Raw genomic sequence first — 15441 nt, forward strand, 5'->3', positions numbered from 1 at the left:
CAGATAAGCAATAAAGGCAGATTGTACAGTGTATTTACATTAATGATGAAGCAGTTTAACATGTGGCTAAAAGTAAAAACAGCCTCTGACAATACTGAACAGACTCATAGCTCCACTACAGAGAGAGAGATCACTGACTGGATCACACTGTAGAGGACGTTTAGACAAGATGAAGGCAAATTATATTTGTGTGTCTTTCCTTTAAGGACAATTTGAGAACTGAGGAAATGGCTGAGAATACAAAGAAGTAAAGGAGGAAAATGTTGGTGAGTTTTTTCGTTAAGAAAACTTTAGACACCAAAGGAAATGTCTGAGACTTAAGTGCATGGAAACACAGTCCATGTGAACATATTAGGATTCACATACACCTCTCTCACCCAATCTGTCTTCTCTGTCCAAAATGCCAAAATATCTTATACATTGTGACTTTTATCATATATTTATCTGGAAACCAGATGCCTACATAAGGAATATGTTTTGTTCTGATTAAAGAGAAGAATGTTGACAAACACCATCAGCATATTAATCTAATGTAACACATGACTGAGGAAAAAGAAAGTGAAAGTAGATTTTGACATTGTTGATCAGAACTAAGACGACATTAAACAGAAAAAGAACTCTGCTGAAGACTTTACACTGAAAGTTGAGGAGACAATAATTTGGTGAGTTTTGTTTTTGAACTTTAACTCACAAATGGCTGAGAAGATTGAACTTTTTGAACGTTTCCTGAGCTGCCATGTGTGTTCAGAGACTTTCAGAGATCCTGTGTCTCTGAGCTGCAACCACAGGTTTTGTTCAAGCTGCCTGCAACAATTCTGGGAACGAGCTGAAAACAAAAACTGTCCTATTTGTAAAAGAAAGTCTTCAAAGGATTATCCAATTGTGGACTTTGCACTAAAAGAACTGGCGGATTCCTTTGCTGGGAGACTGAAACTTGTCTCATCTGAGACAGAAAGACAAGTAAAAAGATGGAAGGTGTTGTGTCATAAACATCGAGAAGAACCTAAATTGTTCTGTAAGGATGAAAATAAGGCTCTATGTCATGCCTGTGATTTTCCTCATCACCAGAGTCACAAAGTGGTTCCTATAGAAGAGGGGTGCCCACACTTTTTTGGCTTTTGAGCTACTTTTAAAATGACCAAGTCAAAATGATCTACCTACTATATTAATACAAAACTTTTATTTATTTATGAATATATTGTGAATTCTTTATATGCAAAATATATGTTGGTGTAGCTTGCATAACTACATGAACCCACCCCGCTATCTTACTAGAGTTTTGCAGCACTTGGCATGGTGGTATGTATGCGCATGTGCGGTGACCCATGTGTCAGAAAGGGTCAGATGTCAGGCTGGCTGCCCTGTACATAAATCAAGTGACAAATTTCATAGTGAGGACGGATGATGGACTGACGTGTACTTTGTTAATTCCTTGCGATCTACCCACACTACCTTTGCGATCGACCAGTTGATCGCGATCGACTTATTGGGTACCCCTGCTATAGAAGAAGCAGTCAGTGACCTGAAGCAGCACCTGAAATCTGATTTAAAGGACAAAAGGAACAAATACAAACAAGTGGAGAAAAAACAATACAATGAAATGACTGAACACTCCAAGAAGCAGCTGTTGTCCACAGAGAAGCAGATCAGAGCAGAGTTCAACAAGCTCCACCAGTTCCTGAAAGAGGAAGAGGAGTCCAGACTGGCAGCTCTCAGGGAGGAAGAGGAGCAGAAGGGGAAGACTATCAGCTCAGAGATGAAGATGATTCAGGAGCAGATCTCCTCTCTGTCAGTCAGTATCTGTGCTGTTGAAGAAGACCTGCAGAAACACAACGTGCCATTCCTCAGCAGTTATAAACCCACTCAGACCAGAGCCAGAGTCCAGTGCTCACTGTCAGATCCACAGCTGCTCTCAGGAGCACTGATAGATGTGGCCAAACACCTGGGCAACCTGTCCTTCAGAGTCTGGGAGAACTTGAAGGACAAGGTCCACTTCAGTCCTGTCATCCTGGACCCAAACACTGCAAACCCCTGGCTCTGTCTGATGATCTGACCAGTTTGAGAAATGGAGACACAGACCTGCAGCTCCCTGATAATCCAGAGAGAAACACTGAATATACCAGTGTTCTGGGCTCTGAGGGCTTCAGCTCAGGGAAACACAGCTGGGAGGTGAAGATGGGAGATCATCCTTACTGGGTTGTTGGTTTGGCTAAAGAATCAGTTGAGAGGAAGGGACAACTATATGTCTCACCAGATTATGGATTCTGGTGTTTATTGTATAGGAAAAGAAAATACACTAATGGAGTTGGTGAAACTGTCACCGAGAAGAAGATTCTCCAGAGGATGAGAGTCCAGCTGGACTGTGACAGAGGGGAGGTGTCCTTCTATGACCCTGAAGACATGAGTCTCATCTACACTCACAGAGACACTTTCACTGAGAAACTCTTCCCATATTTCAGTGTTGGAGAAGCTGCTGATGCCAAAACCACTGATATTAAAATTTGTCAAACAGAGAATTTTCTGGCATGTTCAGAAATGTGAAATAACTGCTACATTATTTAAATCATGAAAAATGTTTCTGCTTCTTCTTGCCTTTTATTATTGGTTAAAAAAAAAACTTAGTTTTAATTTACCTCATTTACCAATACAGCAGCTCTGCCATTAATTCTACTTTTACAATGTTAGAATTTCTCAGTGTTTAATTTGAAAGTGTCAGAAATGTGATCATTTTGTTTCAGAGATGTGAGTTAAATGTCACAACTTTCACCATCAAAGTGTTTGTAGAACAGTTGTTAGTAGTTTATGTCTCTCTGAAATCATCATAACTTCACTCAAACATTTTGCTTTTTTTTCTTCAAACATATGTGATTAGGTTTCACGAGTCTTTTAATAGTTTTTACTCAGTCTCTGTGTCTGAAATACTGTTAATAAACCAAACTGGTTTTTAAACTAAAATTTACAAAGCAAAAAACAAAGTTACTGCTTAATATTCTGTATAGTTTGACTTCAATGTCTGTAATAAAGTAATAAGCTCTGCTACCTCCAGCTTTGCCTCCTGTCTTTTCTTCAGTGCCACTGTCTCTAAGTCGAACAACATCTCTGGTTTCACCACCGTCTTGAACATCTTTCCTTTCATTCTTGCTGATACTCTTTTATCACACAACACACCTGACACTTTTCTCCACCCGTTCCAACCTGCCTGCACTCGCCTCTTCACCTCTTTTCCACACTCTCCGTTGACCCTAAGTACTTAAAGTCCTGCACCTTCTTCACGTCTGCTCCCTGTAACCTCACCGTTCCACTTGGGTCCCTCTTCCCTGTTGTCCCTCAATAGTTTCCAAATTTCCCCCCTTGGAAATAAAACTTGGGTTTCACCTGTGAATACTGTATTCAGTCTTGACAGTGTGATAACTTGGTGCTACATTTGCCTCAGCCTGATGACCATCCTCAGCCTCAAGAGTTAAAAAAATCTGGAAGGACTCCAACAAGCACATTATTCTAAGACAACAGGGAAGGTCTGTCAGTTCATGTGTTCCAATACTTTTGACAAAGCTAAAGTGTAGGAGATCAGATACAAAAGGTTTTATTTTCTATGCTGTTTAATCTATCGAGGTGTAAAATACCATCAACTAGAACCTGAAATTCTGAACTTTTATTTAATGCCAGTCTTTTGAGTTTAAATGCAAACGTCTTCCTTACACAGCAAAAACAAATGCATGAGCCTTTTCGTTCCAGTACTGTTCATAAAGATGTGGCCACTGAAAGTGTCGTGGTGTTTGTGTGCGGTATGTCCGCGGTAACCTACTACCTACTACCTACCTACTAACCTATTTTATAATATTCATTCACGGCAACACGTCTTTAGTGAATCAATACATTTACCTGGCGGGGCTTTAATGGCAGATTCGGGAGTTTGATTCCAACGTTGTTCCAAGAAAGAACAAAAACCAGCTTCAAAGTGTTTCCATTATTTCTTAAAAGAAGTTCTCCTCTCTCCCTCTGGTTGTGAGCACAGGTCTACAGATCACCAGTGTTGGACCAACTGTAACAGATTGTGTATAAATATTTTTAAATGTTTCGTGAATTACTTGGATTAGTGTTTATTCATCATGGGCTGCGCTCAGTCCACAGTACTTTGGAATTAAAAATGATGCATATGATTTATAGTGAACATCGTTAGATTTACTTCCTTGAAACTTTATGTAATCGGTACCACCTGTTGATCCCGCTGCTGTCTTCCCATTGATTGGGAGGACAGCAGATAAAGGAGCCAGGTGTTTTGGCGTGGAAGTGTTAAGTAAGTGTTTCCTTTTGCCTTTTTGGTTTTGTTTTAATTGTTTCTTGTGCTATTTGCCACTTCCTGTCCAAACCCGTTACGGATAATCAGGAGCCTTAATTCCCTCTGTGACTGACATTTAATGTCTTTAACTGGTTGTATTCACGATTTGATTAAAGTGCTGTGCGTGTGAAATAAAGCGTGACTTTGGTGTGTAGTGGTTTGTCTAAATCACCTCGGGTAAAGATAAAATTTAAATACGGTGGTTGTACGTTTGGTTTTGTTAATTAATTCGTGTTTGGGATTCGGGTCTCAGATGCTACATTTGTTTGGGAAAAGTTTGCTGTTCTCGAGCCGCTCGGATAATACTGAATATATCTTCTACTCCAGTACCTTGTTGGTGTACAAATACAGTAATACTGGTACAGTACGTTGAGGTAGGACTATGATGTGCGCGTGCACAGGGGGCTGTAAGCTGAGCGCCACCTACAGATCATATACTGTCATCACAGGTCATCCCGCAGGACAAGAGACGAGCAATCGCAGTAAGACTGTTTCATGTGCGTTTTAAAAGTTATAAAGAGAAAGAAAATACCACTGCAGAGTTATTAACTATAAGGGTCTGGGGTCTCAGTGACCTACAGCTTTGATATTGCATTGAGGAGAATTGATGGAGGTGAAGTCACAGTGTGACCAATACGTTTGTGCTGAATTGAAAGAAATTCTTTTAAGGCAACTCTGTGAAATGACATCCACAAAAATGGGCTGGGTGGAAAAGAACAAATGTGGGGTCACAGTAACTGTGACCTTTGATGTTTGATCCCCAAAATCGAATTACTTCATCCTTGAGTGCAAGTACATTTTTTTATTTTTTTCATTTTTCCCCTCAGGCATTCAGAAACATATTGTGTTCATGAGAATGGGAAAGACTAACGAGCCTAAAAACATAATGATGACTGCTACAGATGTCACCAGCGTGGAGGCATAAAAACAGTATAAAACACAATCACACATGGAGTTTGACTCAGAGGTGTTAAGTAAAACAATTGTTTTAATAAATTAAAATACACCAATAAACAATAAAGCTAAATTACTTTTGTTTACAGGACCTTAAGTCCTGTAAAATAAGTTACTTTTTCCTTAAGTTCTGGGTCAAGTTTGTTCCAAGCAGGAGGAGCAGCAGACCTAAATGCTGTTTTACCAAAAACAACCCGGGACTTTTGGAGGTTAAACAGGAAAAAACATTCTGAGATCTGACAAAATACTGCAAATTACAAACTGATTCTGGTCCTGAGGTGTTGCTCCTCCTGTGTAGAGGCTGTTCGGTTTCTCCAAGATCTGAACACTCTTCACTACACACATTGTGTTTAACTGGTTTAACAGACGACAATGCTGCAGAGCTCTGATTGTTTGTGTCTCTGCATGAACATCTGATTTTATTTACAGAAACATTAGAGGTCAAAATATCTTAAACATTGGGTCTTTTATCGTATTTATGACTGGAAACAAGTTGCTTACACAAGAAATATGTTTTGTTCTGATTTAAGAGAAGAATGTTAAACTTTAAATGACAAACACCATCTGCTGGTGACAAAGTAGCATTACAGCATTTTAATGTAATGTAACACGTGACTGAGGAAAAAGAAAGTAAAAGTAGATTTTGACATTGTTGATCAGATCTAAGACGCCATTAAAGAGAAAAGAACTCTGCTGAAAGGAAGACATTTAGAGACAATAATTTGGTGAGTTTTGTTTTTTCGAAATTTAACTCACAAATGGCTGAGAAGACTGGACTTTTGGAAAGTTACCTAAGTTGCCATGTGTGTTCAGAGACTTTCAGAGATCCTGTGTCTCTGTGCTGCAACCACAGCTTCTGTTCAAGCTGCCTGCAACAATTCTGGGAACAAGCTAAAAACAAAAATTGTCCCATTTGTAAAAGAAAATCTTCAAAGGATCATCCAATGGTTAACTTTCCACTGAAGCAACTGGCAGATTCCTTTGCTGGGGGACTGAAAGTTGAATCATCTGAGACAGAAAAGGGAGAAGAGAGGAAACTAATGGTGTGTGATAAACATCAAGAAGAACCTAGATTGTTCTGTAAGGATGAAGAAAGAACTGTTTGTCCTGTCTGTGAGTTTTCTCTCCACCAGAGTCACAAAGTGGTTCCTATAGAACAAGCAGTCAGTGACCTGAAGCAGCAGCTGAAATCTGACTTAAAGTTTCTACAGGACAAGAGGAACAAATACAAACAAGTGGAGAAAACATACAATGAAATGATTCAACACTCCAAGAAGCAGCTGTTGTCCACAGAGAAGCAGATCAGAGCAGAGTTCAACAAGCTCCACCAGTTCCTGAAAGAGGAAGAGGAGTCCAGACTGGCAGCTCTCAGGGAGGAAGAGGAGCAGAAGGGGAAGACTATCAGCACAGAGATGAAGAAGATTCAGGAGCAGATCTCCTCTCTGTCAGTCAGTATCTGTGCTGTTGAAGAAGACCTGCAGAAACACAACGTGCCATTCCTCAGCAGTTATAAACCCACTCAGACCAGAGCCAGAGTCCAGTGCTCACTGTCAGATCCACAGCTGCTCTCAGGAGCACTGATAGATGTGGCCAAACACCTGAGCAACCTGTCTTTCAGAGTCTGGGACAAGATGAAGGAGAAGGTCCACTTCAGTCCTGTCATCCTGGACCCAAACACTGCAAGCCGATGGCTCTGTCTGTCTGATGATCTGACCAGTGTGAGAAATGGAGACACAAAGCAGCAGCTCCCTGATAATCCAGAGAGATGCACTAATTATACTAATGTTCTGGGCTCTGACGGCTTCAGCTCAGGGAAACACAGCTGGGAAGTGGAGGTGGGAGACCATCCTGACTGGATTGTCGGTTTGGCTAAAGAATCAGTTGACAGGAAGGGAGAACGTTATGCTTCACCAGATTATGGAGTCTGGTGTTTATTTCATCGTGATGGCAAATACACTAATGGAGTTGGTAAAACTGTCTCAGTGAAGAAAATTCTCCAGAGGATCAGAGTCCAGCTGGACTATGACAGAGGGGAGGTGTCCTTCTATGACCCTGAAGACATGACTCACATCTACACTCACAGAGACACTTTCACTGTGAAACTCTTCCCATATTTTGGTGTTTATCAAGCTGCTGATGCCAAAACCACTGATATTAAAATGTGTCAAATTGAGATTTATCTGTCATGTTCAGACATGTGAAATAATTGCTACATTTTTAAAATCATGAAACATGTTTCTGCTTCTTCTTACCTTTTATTCTTGGTAAAAAAAAATTGTCATTTAGTTTAATGTTTACTCACTTTCTCATTGTTCTGAAGTTAAAAGTTCTAAGTGAAAATATTAATAAAACTCAAATATTTAGTTTAGTAGTTTTACTTCAGTGGCTGTTTTTAAAATAATAAATATAAATGATGGTTCATTCATTTTCTTTAACCATCTTTACCAAACTTTAACATGGCCACAAATCAAAGCTGTTTCTGATTGTTCTGCTGAAGAGTGACTTCCATTTTGTTCACACTTTATTTTCACTTATTTGTTGTCTATTATAACATACACTCACTGGTCACTTTATTAGGTACACCTGTACACTCTAATGTAATCCAATACAGCAGCTGTGCCATGAATTCTACTTTTACAATGTTAGAATTTCTCAGTGTTTAAGTTGAACCTGTCAGAAATGTGATCATTTTGTTTCAGAGATGTGAGTTAAATGTCACAACTTTCACCATCAAAGTGTTTGTAGAACAGTTGTTAGTAGTTTATTTCATCACTTCACATTTCAAATATTTTCCTTTCAAACGTGTGATTTTGTTTCATGAGTCTCTTAATAGTTATTATTCAGTCTCTCCGTGTCTGAAATATTGTTAACAAATTAAACTGGTTTTCGTGTAGAAAACATAAAACAAAACACTACTAAGTTTTGTGTTTATTATATCACAGTTGTTGTTATATTGTCTTCAAACAACAGTTTTACTTTGTAAGATTTCTGGATCTTCAGATGAATTTCTTCAGTTTTAATGTTTTTTCATTTTTAACACTTTACAATCAGTGATTTGTTGTCGGTGCTTAAAAATCATTTTCTTGTTTATATTATTAGAAATCAGTTGAACAAAAAATTTTTTTTTAACAGCTATTTCTGTTTTCATGAAAATAGTGTCAGTACACAAATTACTGATTTTAATATTTTGTCATTCTTGTTCATAACTCTTTCAAAATGAGTCATTAAGGACTTTGTTATACTTGTTTAATTAAAATGTATTAACTGTGGTAATTCCTGTTTTAAATATCCTGTTTACTTTTTATTGGAGATTAACAGAAAAGTTGTTCATAAGTTTAAATGCTCTGATTGTTATGTGACGTGAATGATTATTTTTCCATGGTGTGTAACAAAAACATCATGTGTGAACAGTCAGTTGTTCCACCTCTTAACATGCTGTAAACATGTATCCACAAAAAAAACTGACAGGTCAATAAGAAGCTGTATCACATGATCAGGAGACAAACTTTACAAAGAAAAGCTGTTAATGTTTCTGCACGGTGACAATTACAACACAGCTATGATTTAACTTTTCATTTTTTTACATAAAACTATATGTTTATCAGAACTTAGCTTTTAGTTCAACACTACTTTATAATAATCCACAGCTCCACAGTGTTTTAATATGGCCCCATTGATGTCTAGGCTATTTTTTAATTCTCAAGCCTTCTCACTGTTGAATCTGTTGATTTATTTGTTGCTTAAGTGTCATTTTTACTTCATGATCATCTTATGCAGTATGAGATTTGTTATTCTAGTGTTTTTAGTGTATAAATGGTCAGTGACATTAATGGTGGCTGTCAGTGCTGAGTTGGTGGTTAACATGAGGATAAAAACAAACACTAAATCAACTAAACCTTTATGAAATGTGGGTCAGATGGATGCAGCCTGACATGATGTGTGATTAAATCACAAAGAGGATTCATTCTGAAATCTCTCATTGAGAAAAAGAGATGTAGTGCTGCTTATGATGTTGTTGCTACATTAGAATTTTTACCATCATCTGTTCCACCACCAGCAGATGGTGGTAGAACACAGTTCATAGATTGTGACACAAAGCTGAGATGCTGTTATGGGGCTTTAGGTTTCTGCTAGAAATCTCACCTTTGTATTATAAGCAATACGATGGAGAAAATAATTTGACCTTCTTATTGAAAAATAAACTTCATGTAAAATGTTTGAGAGCTTTTTTTCTGAGCTGCCCTGTGTGTTCAGAGATTTTTCAGACATTTCTGTGTATCTGAGCTGCAACCACAGCTTCTGTTCAAGCTGCCTGTGAAACATCTGGGAAAAAGCTAAAAACCAAAAATGTCCAGTTTGTAAAAGAAAGTCCTTAAAAGAAGATCTGGGGATCAACTTTAGATTGAAGGCAATGTCTGACTCATTTACTGGGAGAGAGCATCCTGACTGGAGTCTGGGTTTGGCTAAACAGTCAGTTGTCAGGAAGTGAGTGTGTCCTGCTTCACATCTACACTCACTGAAACACTTTCAGTGAGAATATTTTCATGTTTATCAAGCTGGTGAAGCCATAATAATAATAATAATAATAATAATAATAATAATAATAATATATATATATATATATATATATATATATATATATATATATATATATATATATATATATATATATATATATATATATATATATATATATATATTATTAGAATCTGTCATATTGAGATTTTTCCATCATTTTCACACATGTGAGTTAAATGTCACAACTTTTACATCAGAGTGTTTGTAGAACAATTGTTAGTTTATTTGACTCTGAACTCATCATCACTTCATACTCAAAACATATTTAATTTAGTTTTATGAATCAATGTTTCAAAATAAAAGCTAATACTCACTTTTAAATTACTGTTTAAAATCACATCAGTCTGTTTAGTTTACAGGTAAAAATCTAGTAAATGAATCATCAAGTCAGGTGATAAATTATCTTTTGAAATGTTATTGATCATTGATTTCTTTTTATAAATCTCAGTGGTACAGTTAGTAAATTCTGACTCTAAAAGATTAATAACAATTATTTTGTACTAACAGAATTTTGTACATTTCAGTTTTTTTGTTTTCATGCTTTAGCCGTTGTTTCTATCTAAAAATCTGTTTCTAACCTCAAACCATCACATGAATAGTTGTTTTTATTAAATGTTGAATAGATGGAAACTGCAGCTTTTGTTATTACACTTCCATGAATTTGAGCTGAATGTTTGTCTATGTGTTTCATCCTCTGATTGAACTGTGATCTAACTGATGCTTTAAAGACTAAGCTGACACAAAAAAAGGTTCCTGACAGACATTCATTCATGCAGGTATCTGAGTTTAGAAGCTGTATCATATGTCTAACGTGTAGAAAATGCGAAACGCATACCTGATAATCCAAAGAGAAACACTAAATATGTTCGTTAATCATAAATCATTATACTTAATATTACATCTGTAAACTAATATTATACATTTCAGTGTGGTTGAATTATTGAACAGTTTGCACTGCAATGAAAAAAATCATTTTTGGCTTACAGTTAATAGAGAAATAGAACCAATTATGTGAATTAAAAGAAAGAATTATCAGAGAAACTTTCTTTTCAAATGCATTTCTTGCAAATATTCTCTGAGCAGCATACAGAAAAAAACACAAGAGAATAATTAGTCACAACGTTTTATAATGAAAATAAAGAAAGTGAGAGAGAGACATCAAAACACTTCGATTTACATTATACAGTGACTTCGACTATACTGAAAAATTGATTATTAAACAAGCACAAAGTACAAGAAAAAAGAAAGGTTTATTACAATGCACCAGAGTGAAGAGGTCAAAAGTGCAAGTGCAGAGTAATAAAACCTGCAATGCAAGAACCAAAGAGAACTGTGACCAACAACAAACATGATAGATTTATAGGACACATGATCAGATTTTGTGTGATGATCAAATGATAACACTGGCTGTATCTGGTCTCTCATGGAAACTATATGATCGATGAAATAAGAAATGAAACCCAGCCAACATTAGTGTTATTTAACATCGTACGGGGGATTAGTGTCATGTTATGACCTCAGTTTACATTTATCACCCATCTGTCAGTGTCTTTCACTGACTTGACTATGATAAAGTACTTTTTGCAGCAGGGAAAGCATGTTGTTTGTGCAAGTAGCTTATTAGTCTATGGGAGAAACAACCTCTATGGCCATTTAGGGTAAAGATCTTAATTGTGTATATTCATCTTATAGTCACTGTAGGAGGCTACAGACAGAGGGAAATGGGGGTCTGCAGTGTTTATTTGAACCCACAATAAGTTTTTCAGATTCTGAAGGACTGGATGCAGAGATTTTATGACACGATGTGCTCGATTTAAATGCATAAAAGCAGATTGCAAAATGTTTTCCCATTAATGATTAACCAAAGAAAGGGGTTGGTGAAACTGAAATTAGACGCTGACATTACTGAACAGAGCCACAGCACCAATACAAAGGAGGAGATCACTGACTGGATAAAGCTTACTTGGGAGACTTTTAGAGGCAAGTGGAAATGAAATTCTATGTGGTGAGTTTTTAATTTGAGAATAATTTATAAGCAGAGGAAATGGCTGACAAAGTCACACTTCTTGAAAGTTTCCTGTGCTGCCACGTATGTTCAGAGACTTTCAGAGATCCTGTGTCTCTGAGCTGCAACCACAGCTTCTGTTCAAGCTGCCTGCAAAAATTCTGGGAACAAGCTAAAAACAAAAACTGTCCCATTTGTAAAAGAAAATCTTCCATAGATCCAAGAGTGAACTTTGCACTAAAAGAACTGGCTGATTCTTTTGCTGAGAGACTGAAAGTTGAATCCTCTGAGACAGAAAAAAGCAAGAGGAAGGAGGTGGTGTGTAGTAAACATCAAGAAGAGCCCAAATTTTTCAATAAGGATGAAGACCGAGCTGTTTGTCCTGTCTGTGAGTTTTCTCTCCACCAGAGTCACAAAGCGGTTCCTATAGAACAAGCAGTCAGTGACCTGAAGCAGCAGCTGAAATCTGACTTAAAGTCTCTGCAGGACAAGAGAGACAAATACAAACAAGTGGAGAAAACATACAATGAAATGATTCAACACTCCAAGAAGCAGCTGTTGTCCACAGAGAAGCAGATCAGAGCAGAGTTCAACAAGCTCCACCAGTTCCTGAAAGAGGAAGAGGAGTCCAGACTGGAAGCTCTGAGGGAGGAAGAGGAGCAGAAGGGGAAGACTATCAGCACAGAGATGAAGAAGATTCAGGAGCAGATCTCCTCTCTGTCAGTCAGTATCTGTGCTGTTGAAGAAGACCTGCAGAAACACAACGTGCCATTCCTCAGCAGTTATAAACCCACTCAGACCAGAGCCAGAGTCCAGTGCTCACTGTCAGATCCACAGCTGCTCTCAGGAGCACTGATAGATGTGGCCAAACACCTGGGCAACCTGTCCTTCAGAGTCTGGGACAAGATGAGGGACAAGGTCCACTTCAGTCCTGTCATCCTGGACCCAAACACTGCAAACCCTCGTCTCTATCTGTCTGATGATCTGACCAGTGTGAGACGTGGAGACACAAGGCAGCAGCTCCCTGATAATCCAGAGAGATGTATGTTTTACACTGATGTTTTTGGCTGTGAGGGCTTCAGCTCAGGGAAACACAGCTGGGAGGTGGAGGTGGGAGACCATCCTGACTGGATTCTTGGTTTGCTTAAAGAGTCAGCTGACAAGAAACAAAGCTCAGTTTCAACAGAATATGGTATCTGGTGTTTATTGTATCGCTGTGGAACCTACACTAATGGAGCTGGTAGAACTGTTACAGTGAAGAAGAGTCTCCAGAGGGTCAGAGTCCAGCTGGACTATGACAGAGGGGAGGTGTCCTTCTATGACCCTGAAGACATGAGTCACATCTACACTCACAGAGACACTTTCACTGAGAAACTTGTTCCTTTCATCACTATTGAAGAAACTGGTGATGCTAAAACCACTGAGATTAAATTCTGTTAAACTCATGTTTCTCATGTTCCTGGATGGAGGTGTTGAGGGTCTTCTTACAGATCTGACATGTGCAGGTGAACAACATATAAAACAACAAAATCTGAACAAAATAAAAGCTAATACTCACTTTTAAATTACTGTTTAAAATCACCTCAGTCTGTTTAGTTTACAGGTAAAAATCTAGTAAATGAATCATCAAGTCAGGTGATAAATTATCTTTTGAAATGTTATTGATCATTGATTTCTTTTTATAAATCTCAGTGGTACAGTTAGTAAATTCTGACTCTAAAAGATTAATATCAGTTATTTTGTCCTAATAGAATTTGGTTTCGTTTTTTTTGTTTTCATGCTTTAGCCGTTGTTTCTATCTGAAAATCTGTTTCTAACCTCAAACCATCACATGAATAGTTATTTTTATTTAACGTTGACTAGATGGAAACTGCAACTTTTGTTTTTACACTTTAATGAATTTGAACTGAATGTTTGTCTATGTGTTTCATCCTCTGATTGAACTGTGATCTAACTGAAGCTGCTCCATTTAAGGTTTTAACAAATATCTTCAAAGACTAAGCTGACACAAAACAAGGTTCCTGACAGACTCGTGCAGGTATCTGAGTTTAGAAGCTGTATCATATGTCTAACATGTAGAAAATGGGAAACGCATACCTGATAATCCAAAGAGAAACACTAAATATGTCACCTTTCTGGACTCTGAGGGCTTCAGCCCAGAGAAACACCACTGGGAGATGGAGGTGGGAGACCATCCTGGATGGATTGTGGGTTTGGTTAAACAGTCAGTTGACAAGGAGGAAGATTTTGTTTTACCAAGATATGGATTCTGGTGTTTATCATTTAACAATGGAGAATACAGTGAAGTAGATGATTAAACTGTCACAGTGACGAAGATTTTCCAGAGGATCAGAGTCCAACTGGACTATGACAGAGGGGAGGTGTCCTTCTATGACCCTAAAGACATGAGTATCTTCTACACTCACAGAGACACTTTCACTGAGAAACTCTTTCCATATTTCAGTGTTGGAGAAGCTGATGATGTCAAAACCACTGATATTAAAATGTGTCAAACTGAGATTTTTCTGTCATGTTCAGAAATGTGAAATAACTGCTTCAACTTTTAAATTATGAAACATGTTTCTGCTTCTTCTTACCTTCTATTCTTGGTAAAAAATTGTTGCCATTCAGTTTAATGTTTACCCACTTTCTCATTGTTCTGAAGTTAAAAGTTATAAGTGAAAATTAATACAGCTAAAATATTTTATGTAGTTTCACTTCAGTGACTGTTTTTAAAATAATAAATGGAAATGATGGTTCATTCATTTTCTTTAACCATCTTTACCAAACTTTAACATGGTCACAAATCAAAGCTGTTTCTGTCCCCTGATTAAATTGTTCCGGTGAAGAGTGACTTCAGTTTTGTTCATACTTTATTTTCACTTATTTGTTGTCCATTATAACATACACTCACTGGCCACATTATTAGGTACACCTGTACACTCTAATGCAATCCAATACAGCAGCTCTGCCATGAATTCTACTTTTACAATGTTAGAATTTCTCAGTGTTTCAGTTGAACCTGTCGGAAATGTGATAATTTTACTGTCTGTTAATATTGAGGTCTTAGTGGGTGGTGGAGTCGTACTGGGGTGAACTATTAGAAGAGCTGGTTCTAAAGTTTTGGCCCCTCATTCATTTTAAACAGGGCGGCCAAAACTAACAAATCTGTCAAACTGAGATTTCTCTGTCATGTTTCAGAGATTTGAGTTAAATGTCACAACTTTCACCATCAAAGTGTTTGTAGAACAATTGTTAGTAGTTTATGTCTCTGAACTCATCATAGATCCTGTCCATCCTCGTCACTCCCAAAGAGAACCTCATTATCTTAAGTTCTTAAAGTCTTGCACCTTCTTCACCTCTGTTCCCTGTAACCTCACTGTTCCATCTGGGTCCCTCTCATTCACACATGTATTCTGTCTTACTGCGACTAACCTTTATTCCTCTGTTTTTCAGAGCAGACCTCCATCTCTATAGATTTTCCTCCACCTGCTCTCACTACACATCACAATGTCATCTATAAACATCATAGTCCATGGAGATTCCTGTCTAACCTCATCTGTCA

At 37.6% G+C, this 15441-nt stretch overlaps 2 protein-coding genes and 1 pseudogene across 2 annotated transcripts; all 3 read left to right on the forward strand.

Moving 5' to 3' along the window:
* Positions 1-1408: 1408 nt before the first annotated feature.
* LOC137136173 (nuclear factor 7, brain-like) lies at positions 1409-3045 on the forward strand (annotated as a pseudogene).
* Positions 3046-5912: 2867 nt separating this feature from the next.
* LOC137136778 (zinc-binding protein A33-like) lies at positions 5913-9777 on the forward strand. The gene has a single exon (XM_067522466.1). The coding sequence runs from the start codon at positions 6052-6054 to the stop codon at positions 7492-7494; it is 1443 nt and encodes a 480-aa protein (XP_067378567.1). The 5' UTR covers positions 5913-6051; the 3' UTR covers positions 7495-9777.
* A 2005-nt stretch (positions 9778-11782) lies between these two features.
* Positions 11783-14284, forward strand: LOC137136835 (nuclear factor 7, brain-like). Its single transcript, XM_067522583.1, has one exon. It carries the CDS (start codon positions 11916-11918, stop codon positions 13314-13316), a length of 1401 nt encoding a protein of 466 aa, XP_067378684.1. The 5' UTR covers positions 11783-11915; the 3' UTR covers positions 13317-14284.
* Positions 14285-15441: the final 1157 nt, after the last annotated feature.

The sequence above is a fragment of the Channa argus genome, chromosome 11, assembly GCF_033026475.1.
Source record: "Channa argus isolate prfri chromosome 11, Channa argus male v1.0, whole genome shotgun sequence".
In the NCBI taxonomy this organism is placed as follows: domain Eukaryota; kingdom Metazoa; phylum Chordata; class Actinopteri; order Anabantiformes; family Channidae; genus Channa; species Channa argus.